The sequence below is a fragment of the Rhamphochromis longiceps genome, linkage group LG16 (assembly GCF_057381845.1).
Source record: "Rhamphochromis longiceps isolate RC_006_pf linkage group LG16, R_longiceps_female_GT1.1, whole genome shotgun sequence".
Classification (NCBI taxonomy): domain Eukaryota; kingdom Metazoa; phylum Chordata; class Actinopteri; order Cichliformes; family Cichlidae; genus Rhamphochromis; species Rhamphochromis longiceps.
The window spans coordinates 15,366,616-15,379,156 of NC_140572.1; the positions used below are offsets into that span (position 1 = coordinate 15,366,616).

Below are 12,541 nucleotides of genomic sequence, written 5' to 3' on the forward strand. Positions count from 1 at the left end.
CCCATGAACACTGGCTGAGTAACAAAAATATGAACACCACACAAGGGTTAATATTTTGTGTACAGCGCTTTGTGACTGCCTGTCTGTTAATAAATAAACTTTACTTACTTACTTACTTTAGTTGTTCACACAAAGCATAAAGGTAAAAAAAAACAATATATACAGTGTTATCTTCATTTTAGATGTCAAAAAGTATTTGCGGCTCCCAGTGTTTTCTTTTGCGTGGAAACCGGGTCCAAGTGGCTCTTTGGGTGTTAAAGGTTACTGACCCCTGACTAGGGATGGGTATTGATAAGATTTTCACGATTCCGATTTCATTTTCGATTCTGTTTAACGATTCTTTATCGATTCTTATTTTTAAAAAAGGAGAACACTAAGGGTGATTAGCTTAGAACTTTGTTTTATATCTTCTCTTTGAACAAGATAGAAATTTAGGAGTAACATGGCCTTACAAACCCAACAGTGAGATCTTAAGAGATCCACAGCCTACGGCTCTTTAATGGGGTGTCACAGAGTCCCCAGGAAAAAAATTTTTTAAATGTAAAACAATAAAATAAATATGATCATGATTTCTCGGAAATGTAGTGATTCATTTTCCAAACAAATGATGTAATCATTTTCTTCTGACTTAACACATTTTTAAAATCAAATTTCAGTCATTAGGAAAATATCATATGAACCATTATCCGTATCACTGCTTGTCACTATAAAGCTGCAGTGCAGCAGTGTACCTTATGCTTGTCACAAATTTACATATACAAATCTGAATGGTACTAAAATAATTTAAGGGCTGTATTTCATCGACACATATGTGAAATGTATTTAATGGTGTTTAGTGACTTATAAAATGATTGAATCCACAACAAGTATCCTTAATGTATTTTCATTAAGGAAGTTGAAAAGGAAGCTGATAGCCCTTACACTGACACTACATATTCTTATTTTTATCTCAATATCCTTTAAATCTTTTTTTAACTGTTATTTTACTTGTTTCATCTGTGGTCATGTTTGATTCAGTTGTGATGCATCTTTTCACCGAGACATCACTTTCTGATCTACAGGTTTGTTTAGAGATTCACAAATCACTGAGTCTCTAAACACAACCTTCTATCAGTTTCACCCAGTTAATAGAAGTTAGGAGCAGTTACTGTAGCTGCATTTTGCATATTGCGTAAAACTTAGGTAGATTGCAGTTTAATTTTTTTACTTTTACTCTGGGAACGACAGCAACAATAGTGAGATGTTAACCTGCAGAAGACTGATAATAACAGACCTTCTTCACAGACCTTCATTATTATTATTATTATTATTATTATTATTAATAATAATAATAATAATAATAATCTTTTTTCTTTCAAGATATTTGTCTGACATGGAAAACTGTTTTCTTCTGCACACATCAAATTCAATATTTCACCTTCTAATTCTCAGAGAGGCATTTAAAGCACTTTTGGATTGGCCTCACTTTTCAGAGACGTCCCTTCTTTATTTACAGTTTATGCTTGTGCCAAAGTTCTAATTTGGATTTGGAATGATTGATATTGATTGATATAGATATTGACACAGTATAACATTTAACTTTTCAAAATGTGTTTTTTGTGAAACTGTATTTATTGTATTGAGTCATGGGTTGTTGTTGTTGTTGTTGTTGTTTTTGTTTTGTTTTGGTTGCTGTAATACACTGATCACCCAACATGAGAAATATAATGTAGTGATAATAAATATAAAGATATATAATAGATATATGTGATATATAATCAATATAGAAGAAAAGGAAAAAAGTATTTTTTATATATATTAATACAACTGAATTAATATCTAATTTATTTATATTTGATATTAATCTAAATATGCAAGATAATGCTTGGAAAAACTTGAAATAAATATTTTCTAGTACACCCCATGTCCCCCCCCTCCCACCTTAGATTCACCCTTAGATTAGTAGGATGATTTAAGCAATCTATCTAACCATCCTATCAGGCTAAGCTAGCAGTTCATCTGCATATTTTAACTTTATTACCTTTATTAGTCGGATGTAGCTTTATTGCAGATTTTTGCTGTGTAAACCGAATAAGTCAGATGAGAACAGCTGCAAATAATTTTTTTCATGGTGGAGTTTGTTGAACAGCTGGCTTCATTAAGGACTCCTGGCAGGTTCCCAGTAAAGTTTTAGCCACAAGTGCTGCTGTTTTGGATGCAACAAACCAAGACCAAACATGCTTTCTTCACTCCGCCTGAGCTCACCCTCTTCATTAAGGTGGGGGGAGGCTAACATAAAATCATGTATTTAGCTAACTCTGACGTGAATAGAAGATGCTTTTATAACGTCATTTTCAGATTTAAAGTCAAATAATATAAAAAAAACTCTGTTCAATTTTTTTCTTTTGTAGGCTAGTAAAAAAATGCACAAGGCAAATATCAGAACACTGATATGCTCTCGTTTCTTCATTGCAACTCCCACATGCTCCTCTAAAGGCTTACAACAACACATTTACTAGAAAACTAAAGCACACAGACACAGGCACAAAAACACTTACACAAAAACACCTCATCCAGGAGATAAAATACTTTTTGCTTGTTTGTTTTTTGTCTCCTAATAATGTTTAAAACCTTGGAATGATTAGTTTAGGCTGTATTATTTCATTGGGCACTACTGCACTTGACATCATATATTTATTTTTGCATCTAAGAATTTTTTAATATGGCCTGTAAATACATGAAAGAGTTGCAACAGCAATTTCTAAAATATAAACTGATGATGAGTTCATTTTAAAAGACTTGTGATTTTTTTCTTTTGAACATTTATTATTGCCCATTAATAAGAAAAAAGTACTTTTTATCTGATTACTGAATGGAATAACTGATTATTAAAATATTGGTTGCAGCCCTAAAATAGATTAAGTACAAAAACTGTCACCATAGTAAATATACACAGGCAAACAAATATAAAAGTCAGGAGGTGAATAAACTATAGATAAATCTAATTAAACAGATCAAATGAGCATTGTTGTAAGGTTCATTAAATATTTTTCATTAACCTTACTGAAATATTACTTGTTTTTAATTTCTTCTAGTTATACAATGTCCTGCAGGATGGAGTAATTTCAGCTATAGCTGCTATCTCCTCTCTGGAAGCTCTGGTTCCTGGGATGCAGCCAGAAGGGACTGCAGAGACAGAGGAGCAGATCTGGTGGTTATTGATTGCACTAAAGAACAGGTACAGTTCCTATGTATGTGTTTTACTGTGTTTATACACGAATATTCATATTCGTACCCCTCATTCATTACTTCTGAGTGTGATGAAACCTGCATTTTTGGAATTTGTGAGATGTCTAGTTTTAGCGGTGTGGTGGTTGTTGAAATGGTTTTGTGAGCTTCCAGCTAAGATTCTGCTGTTCTGCCGCTCAGACACTGAGCAATGGCTCTGTGCTACATGCATCTCTGCCATTCAAAGACACTTTGTATATAGATTATTTTCATTCAATACTAAATTGTAAATGTTGTTTTCAAGGAAGCAATTTTTTATTCAGTGTCCTCATAAATCCCTTATTTTTACGCATTTGCTACTACTAGATTAAACACACATGAGGTTTAAGGCGTGGACAAGTTTGAAACCTTTTGTCCTTAAAAATGGAAAATTGCTGAAAATAAAAACAGCTATCACTTCAGTCTTTTATTTTAGCTCCTAATTTGATCAATTCTGCTCTCAGCTTTGCGGTCTCCTGTATGCTGCACGTCTCGTTTATGCTCCTTTCTTCACTTTTACTTGACAAGCTTCCATCTAGGCTTTCAGCAGGGCTGAAGATTCAGCTCCCAAATACTGACGGACCTATAATAATTGACATATGAAATTATTTTGCAGCCAGTTATAATTGATTATATAGTAAATTTAATTGTTAACTACAATTGAGCTGTTTTGGCAAATACATCTTCAGATGAGAACTAGAGGGTGGGTCAAAGCAGGAGAAAAACTATGAAAAATGACATTTTACAGCAAAGAAAACAAACATACTATACATATTTTTATGTCCCAGCAATTATTAAACCCTGAAACAGCTGTTACTCCATCTCACTCTGGATACTGTGGAAGAAGTCTAGTGTGTGTGTAGTATAATGGTATAGCTTACCACAGACATGAGCGAAAAAAGATAAATATGGAGCCATACAGGCTCGGACGTGACCGGATTAACAAGGCCTGCGTCAGGTGTTGAGGTACCAGAACATTCTGATGAGAAGTGGGCTGCTCCCTGAACTTAGATGGATGATATCCATCTTAGATGGATGATATCCATCTAAGTCCAGTACCCATCACTGTGATTTAACCATCACAGTGATTATCACAGACCCTGAACATGGTCTAGTAATCATCACAGTGAAGAGCACCAGACTTCACCATGGCTACGCCTACTGGCTGAAGGGGCTGAGTATTCACTGAGTCAATGAGAGACACTCTGAATGGATGACTGAAGGCCAGAGAGTCCTGATCCCCAAATACCCCAAGAAGGGACTGGTCCTAGCCTTGGTACCAAATGGAAGCTTTTGTCAAGCATCGTAGTGGGTAAGCTATGGTTCATTACATGAGCGGGGCACAGAAAGGAGGCTACTGGTAGACCGAGCAGTTGTCTGAGACAGCAAGACTAGGCTCAGCAACCTGTGCGCTGCCTGGATAGATGCCCCACACCTGGGTTCCTGGAATGCCTAGAACTATACAAAATCAACAGGACCCTAAGAGCCGTCATCAGGAACTCAATGTGTATGTGGCGTACAACACTAGAGCCCATACATTAGAGGCCAACTTCAAGCCCATAGCACAAGTCACCATGAAGTGCAGGTTCTACCAAGGAGATGCACTGTCTCCACTGCTGTTCTGCATAGGCCTGAAACCGCTCAGTGAGATCACTGACAAGATTGGCTACGGATACTGACTACAGAATGGGCCAATCGTCAGCCACCTCCTCTACGTGGATGACATCAAGCTGTATGCCAAGAGTGAATGTGACAGAGATTCGCTGATCCACACCACCAGGATACACAGCAATGACATCGGAATGTTGTTTGGACTGGAGAAGTGTAGTTGGATGATAACGAAGAGAGGGAAAGTAGAACTGAAGGGATCAAACTACAAGAAGGCAACAACAGGTACTTGTAGCTGGGGTACTCAAGGGCAAATGGGAACCATAAGGAGAACACTAGGAAAGTTGCAACCACCAAGTACCAGGCAAGTCCCGAGGAGTCAGCTGAAAGGTAAGAATAAGATCCGGGCTGTCAACACCTATGCCCTGCCTGTTATCAGGTACCCTGCAGGGATAATAAGCTGGCCAAAGGAGGAGATGAATGGCTCACTAGAGCTGGCCAAAGCAGCGAACTCCCAGCACATTGTTGTCAAACCCCCTGCGGTCTTTCGCTACTCAGGTTAAACATGATATATAAGTCACTTAGTTAACTTCAAAATGTTATTGTTTGGCTTTTTTCAGTGTTTTGTTTGTGAGTAAATTGGTTTGGCTGAGATTAAAGTTTTCACACAACTGAATAAACGTCAAACAGATAACTGATTAAACAGAAGTGTGAGATGGTAGAGATTTTACTCCAGTGTCCAGTGTTATATTTTAGGGAGCAAAGAGCAGACGGCTGAGTTTATTAAACTCCACCAAGACAATCTGCAAATTTCATTAAAATGTATGTATAAACTAAATAAACTAAATTCCCAAATGGGAATTCATGTTTTTGTTCTTTCTGAACAGGAGTACCTTACTAGGCTCACCAAAACATCGACTTGGATTGGTTTACATGATATAGAAGAAGAGGGAAAATGGAAATGGGTAGACGGAACTCCTCTTAATCTGAAGTAAGCTGTCATTTTGGCAGATTATATTAATTATATTTATAATACATGCTGCTCACAAATAAACTCACTAATAGACTTAGATGTCAATCGCTGAAAATCATAAAAATTGACTTATTTTGATAGCCTTATGGTGGTCATACATGATATTAACTAAGCATTTTAGAATGAAGAATGTACTTTTAGCTGCTTCCTTATTTCCCATGGGGTTACCACAGCAGGTGAAAACACAGGGTTTTGATTTAGCACAGATTTTAACCTGGTTAATTGACTCCTGGAATTAAACTGGGGATATTATTTGTGTAAGTCAAATGTGTTAACCACACAGTTAAAAATGAATAACAGAAATAAAACCACATATAGGAGACACCAGCCAACACTACCATCATCTCCTGACAGGGAAAAACAAACAAACAAACAAAAAACACAGAGTAGCTTATTTTTTTTTCACCAAGTTTTGTTTTGCATTCTGTTGCAATTTGTTCTTAACAGCTACAGAGTTTGTAGATCCATAAATTCAGTGGATTAATCAAGCCAGGAAACTGATTTTATCATCTGTAATCTTTGATGTTATAAAAATCTTTTCATCCTTTTCTTGCTTTTATAAATGTTTCAGAACTAATTATTTTCTCAAAGATAATAATTGTGCTCACTGATCTGTCAGGTACTGGGCAGATGACCAACCTGATAATGGCAGTGGAGACCCACGGTGGGGTGAAGAGGACTGTGCTCATATCAGGGCATCTGACAGCACTTGGAATGATGTTTCATGCAGGGATTTTCTGCCGTGGGTCTGTGAAAAAATACCATAATACCCACTCCTGATCCTTTATCATTTATTATTTTATTTTTGTTTTATTCCTCTCTGAATACCTATTTAGCTAAAGCATTGCAGTGCTGAGTTGTAGCTATAGCTATATACTGTTCACTTTTATAAATAGATTTACTTCCTGTTGTAAAAAAAGAAAACATAATTTAGCACATGAACTGAGGTCCAACTGCTGACTGCTGATATATCAGTTAATTTTACATTTTAAGAGAACCAGTGGCCAAAGCAGAACTACAGCAGATTCTCTGGCTCACCGCATATTAGTCATATGTTTATGGATAATCAGAAGTTGTCACAATATGTTAGTAGTTATACTGATGTCAGGACATTGTCCTCAGTCAACAGGTCCTTTTATGGCAGCAATGAAATGCAGTGGAAATGGGTTTTTTGGGATTAAGTTCATTTTCATGGCAAAGAAGGACTTTTCAATTCATCTGATCACTCTTCTAAACGTTTTGCATTATAAGCAAATTGCTATCATAAAAACAAAAAGCAGCAAACTTTGTGAAAACCAATATTTGTGTCATTCTCAAAACTTTTTGCTAGAACTGTACCATGTGACTTGCTGCAATGCAGGGATATTGCGTTTTTGTTTTGTGTGGGTTTTTTTTTTTCTGGCTTGTTGTTGCAAGCAGTAAAGCTGGGCTGATTGTTTATGATTAATAAATGATTAAGCACAAGTCTGTAAATCACATCTTATGTGCACTTTGGTTTAATTAATTAAGTTTGTTCTTTCCACCATGAAAAGAGGAAGAGTGGGCCACCGGAACAGTCTGACAAAGGTTGTATCAAAGTGTTTTTCCTTAAAAAGTAAAAAGAGTGAATTTTGTATATACACTGCAGCTCCTCACCATGTGTGATGTGATAGCTCTAACTTTGGATAATAAGAAAGTTACTGCTGTATAGCTAGTTTCCCCATAATGTGCCATGAGTCTAACAGCAAACAGGCCAGTTTGGATGAATTCACTTAGGTGAAAAGTTAACATATGGGTCATTATGATACAAAAAGGAAGTCAAGTGATCTAACTGGACCTATCAATGGACCACATATACTGTTCAAATGAACTCATGATTCCCCCCATGTGGTAATATATGTGCAGTAACAGGCATCTCCGAGTTTTCTTTGCAGAATTTATTCAGTCAGTTGTTAAATATTTATTGACAGGTTTGTCAGCTAATTACTTGAATCACACACACTACACAAGGAGATATTCTAGATTTTGGCAATAAAATCTTAATGAAGCTTCAGATAAGTCACTTGTCAGCATATGCAACTGGACCATCGTACAATCTGGCAATCAATGCCTTTTTCATTGTACTCATGTTGGCATCTCTGTCTTTCTATATTTGCATGTTTCTATAATGACTCGGGGCGGTGGCCCTTCAGGTAATAGACCCATGAGTAGGGCTTCCTGTGGCCCTCAGAGCTCTGACTGGAGATGGTCAAGGTGCCAAACCACGGTCCTGGAGAGCCATCTGGAGGAGCCTCAAAGGACACCTGGATGTTCTGAATCTCTTTGGATTTGATGCTTCCCCCTCCTTTGACTATAAAATGGTGGTTGTCAACCTATAGGCATAAACAGGGTTCAGGTTACATAAAATCAAAATAAGCTGCACTATTAAGTGAAGCACATAAACTGAAGCATTTATCAATGCTAAAAAAAAATTGCTAAAGTGAAAGTTGTATCAGAGAGAAGCAAGAGTCAAATCTGTTGAAACATAGGGTTGCACAACAGAGTTGCACAATTCTGCCATCTGTTCCAGGCCAAATTTAATGTTTCATGGTGTCACAGTGAACACAGTGTAAATACTCCTCAGTAAAACATCCCTGTTTTTAATAACATTGACTTTTTTTTGATGTGTTTGAATTAGTATGTTGGAAATCACTTAATGTTATGTCAATAAGACATTTTTAGCTTTACGCCACTGCTTGGTCTGGTTTTCTCACTGTGCCCATTTTCACAAATTCTACTTGGTCTTTACCAGAAAAGAGAAAGCTGTGGTTTGCAGGAACACATTCTTGAAGGGGATGATGATGTTCCCACCGGCTTTAATGCTGAACGGGCCCTGAGACTGGGGGGGCAAGCATAACCCATGTAAGGGAAATATGTATTCTCCACCAACTCCTGAAGACAGGCTGAGCTGGCCTTTCACTTCTCCCAGCTGAGAAGGCTCAAAACAGACGTCCACGCTGGCCTCTGAGCCCACGTGGAAACCCGGAGTTACACTCACACTCTTGTCCACGATAAAGTCTGGGTAATCAGTCTGGAGGAGAGAGACAACATGAGAAAATTTCTGTTTAAAACTGACAGAAAGATACACACAGAGTTGTGTGTTGACAAATTATAAAGAACACATAAAAAGGTGTCTTAAGAAGTGATGAAGGCTGACACTGAATGCATATAAAGTCATCCTAGCATGAATGTATACAAAGACAGAAGAGGGCTATTTCTTCTTCTTTGTTTTGTTTTTACCTTACAGAAGTACGTGGTTTTGAAGCGGGCATAGTTGATAAACTTTACAGTGATGGTGTGGCTACGGCCCAGTAAAGCGTTAAAGTGCACAGTTTTCTCTGGTGCTGGAGGCAGAGCTCTGAGAAGCAGATCATAGTGGAAGTGGCCCAGCTCACTGCTGAACAAAGTTAGCCGTGCTGTAGACTCGCCTGCTTGCAGAGGCTTGTACTCGAAAGGCAAAACACCCTAAAAGGAAAGGCAGACATTCACAGACAGTGCCTATTAGAGTTTGTTTATGGAAACACAGTTAGGGGTTTTGTTTGTTTGTTTTCCAAGTATGATGGAAGACGCATTCAGTATTCACCTTGGACTGGCCTGGCACCGTGTGCTGAGGTGGGACAATGATATCACGGCTTTTACACTCAGTGGTGAGGCAGGAAGCTGTGGTCAGGGGGTTCTCTACTTGAACGGTGGCTGAGGCCGCCCGGCGAACTGGTGTCACTAACTCTATGGTGGACAGGACTCCTGGAGACGTGGCTTTGAAGGTAACGAGGTAGAACAAGTACTCACCTGTCTCATGGTGACGGAATGTCACCTGAAGAAAAAGATTAAATGATGTCATGATGGGTAACAAATGTCAGTTCAGATCTGGAAATGTGTGATGTTTGATCAAACCTTGGTGTTAAACTGTCCCTCTGTATATGTAAAGAAAGACATTTCATAGTCCCTGTTAGCATGGGCGGGGACATCGATGAACTTGATGCCCCTGAGGGACACTGTAGCATCTGGTTTATCAGGCTTCACTATCTCTAGCTGCACAAGGAACCTGAGAACACAGATGAGAACATTCATGACATGACTGAGATCATTCCCTCCACTTTTTATTAAAGTGCTAGAATATTAAAATTTTCGATTTCCACTTTACCCAGCTACAGTTTTTATCTCTGGGTCAGCATACACATATTTAAAAAAAAAAAATAGCTGGTAAAGACAGTGGTATATTTTGCTGCTAAATATTTAATAACAGATTTTTAACAAATGATTTAAATGAGCTTCCTCCGAAGGGTGGCTGGCCTCTCCCTTAGAGATAGGGTGAGAAGTTCGGCCATCCGGGAGGGGCTCAGAGTAGAGCAGCTGCTGCTCCACATCGAAAGGAGCCAGCTGAGGTGGTTCGGGCATCTGACAAGGATGCCCCCTGGGCGCCTCCTGGGTGAGGTGTTCCAGGCATGTCCCACCGGGAGGAGACCCCGGGGCAGACCCAGGACACGCTGGAGAGATTATATCTCTCGGCTGGCCTGGGAACGCCTTGGTGTTCCCCCAGATAAGCTGGAGGAGGTGGCTGGGGAGAGGGAGGTCTGCGCCTCTTTGCTTAGGCTGCTGCCCCCGCGACCCGGCCTCGGATAAAGCGGATGAAGATGGATGGATGGATTTTTAACAATGGCAACATGCAATTTAAAGTAGGAGAAAAAAAACATTATTTTTTACACTTGAATGTGTCAGTTACTGCTGCAGAGATTTAGGAGACGTTTCTGCACTCGTGTCACTTTATTTGGAAATCCAGACAAAGATGTGATAAAAACTTATACCAAGCCACCTGGGACCTCCAAACTAAAGGAGACACACAATATCAGCAGCAACAAAACTTAAATTTCAGTTTTTGGCATTAGGTTCTTTTCAACATTCTGTGGCTTCTGTGGCAGGAATTTCAACAAATATGGCTGAAGAAAAAAGATAATGCAAGGATGATGATGCTGAATTTGGACCTTATCCTGACAGTAATCATGCCTCGAGAAGTTTTAATAGCAGCCCATTTCTTATTTTGATGTTTTGTATTTGTTTGTTAGTTTGAAGCGGTTGTTTGTGGTTGTTCTGATCAATGCAATTACATTATTAACCTGCAAAAACACTTTTTTCCTTAATAAAGTTTTATTACACATAAATAAACAATATTTGGTGGTTCCATTAACAAACTTCTCCTGTTAGTAAATTAGCTGAATATCATCTCTTGACCTTGTGCTAACCTTGCTGATTCAGCATGTCATATTAAAGTGACCTGACTGTGCCTGTGCTTAGAAAACAGTGCAACTTCCCCATAAATATAACCACACCTTTCAGCGTTTTTACCCCGATTAGTAAATGTGGTCTTAAGTGTTTTACCGCTGTTGCCTAGAGAGCCAGTTGTGCACAGGGAGCAGCACGGTGTGGCTAGTTTTTGCCGGCAGCTCGTGCACAATAGTGTCCTCTGCTTTAGGAGGATCAGCAGTTCCCTGCAAGGAGTACAGCATGCCTGTCCCATCGGGAAAAGCAAAAAAGACTGTTCCCTGTGCAAAAGGAAGGACAAATGTACAATTTTCAGGGATTAAATCCATTTAATCAATCAATCGTATCTACATGCATTTCATATTTAACTCAGTGCCACTAAAATGGCACTGCTCCTCTACCTGATGTTTCTTTCCAGAAGTAGTCATGGTCATAGGTCGGTAGGTGATCGTGAATGCCGTGTTCTGGTGGGGCTCGAAGTTCACAGAGAGTGCTGCACTCCAGTGCTCACCCTCAATGACAGGTGCGATGCTGCAACACTGGTTTGTGGGGTTGAGCACAGACAGGGTCTGAGTGTGAGAGCCACGAACTGGGCAAACAAAATTCACCACCTGCACACAGAGAGAGGGCAGCAACAGTTCAGTGACAGATGGCTCAAAGGCGCTGACATTACAAAGAACAGATGACGTATGACGTTTAAACTTCTGATGTCAAAACATAATCTTCCCACATCTGAGCTACATCTGCTGATATGAGAAATTAATTCCTGTGTCATGGTAAAAAATTAGATTACCTTCAACTCAATCTCTAGATAGACTTCTTGTAGACATTAGTGTTACAGAGCTCATTGAAGCCAAGTAATATTTTTTAAAAACTCTTATATATGTTTCACATCGCCTGATGTTGACCTCTAACCATTCCTACAATCTGAAACACTCACAGTCATCTTTACTATTGTGCCATCATCTGGTTTCAAATTTATTGAATTTATTGACTGGTTACTGGAAACACTGTCCCATGTGAGTGAGCAGATTTGTATTAGAAACCTGAAACTATGCCATGCCATGTGGTTATTTAAAATAATTAAATGGAAACAGAATTCGTTAGTTTACTGAATACATACAGCACTGCTGCTCTGCATGTGAATACTGAAAGGTAAGATCAAAGTCTCTCACTTTTAACTCAATAGCACAAATAATCACTTACACATGTAAGTCAGTGGTTTTTAAAAGTTAGATCACATACATGCATCATGTAAATATGACACATTCTCATCCTCACTGGTCTTCAAAAGCATTCAGTTAACCTGAAATAGCTCTTAACAAGTAACTATCCAATGATCAATCAGATGGTTTTTTTTGTTTGTTTACTATATTA

At 38.5% G+C, this 12,541-nt stretch overlaps 2 protein-coding genes across 3 annotated transcripts in view; one reads left to right on the plus strand and one right to left on the minus strand.

The window, feature by feature from the left end:
* Nucleotides 1-7,310, plus strand: part of LOC146650807 (CD209 antigen-like protein C) — a 60,292-nt gene extending 52,982 nt beyond the window's left edge. For both annotated transcript variants that reach the window (XM_085384710.1, XM_085384711.1), the window contains exons 4-6: nt 3,075-3,217; nt 5,742-5,845; nt 6,507-7,310. In XM_085384710.1, the coding sequence (XP_085240836.1) occupies nt 3,075-3,217; nt 5,742-5,845; nt 6,507-6,654 (395 nt within the window). In that variant the 3' untranslated portion in view covers nt 6,655-7,310. The remainder of the gene's footprint in view (nt 1-3,074; nt 3,218-5,741; nt 5,846-6,506) is intronic.
* Nucleotides 7,311-7,788: 478 nt separating this feature from the next.
* The window catches only part of LOC146650810 (axonemal central pair apparatus protein HYDIN-like), a 54,245-nt gene continuing 49,492 nt past the window's right edge, over nt 7,789-12,541 (minus strand). The window contains exons 87-93 of the mRNA XM_085384706.1: nt 11,566-11,775; nt 11,282-11,445; nt 9,800-9,950; nt 9,489-9,719; nt 9,146-9,370; nt 8,655-8,936; nt 7,789-8,238 (exon numbers count right to left, since the gene is read on the minus strand). Coding sequence (XP_085240832.1) covers nt 8,029-8,238; nt 8,655-8,936; nt 9,146-9,370; nt 9,489-9,719; nt 9,800-9,950; nt 11,282-11,445; nt 11,566-11,775 — 1,473 coding nt within the window. The 3' untranslated portion in view covers nt 7,789-8,028. The remainder of the gene's footprint in view (nt 8,239-8,654; nt 8,937-9,145; nt 9,371-9,488; nt 9,720-9,799; nt 9,951-11,281; nt 11,446-11,565; nt 11,776-12,541) is intronic.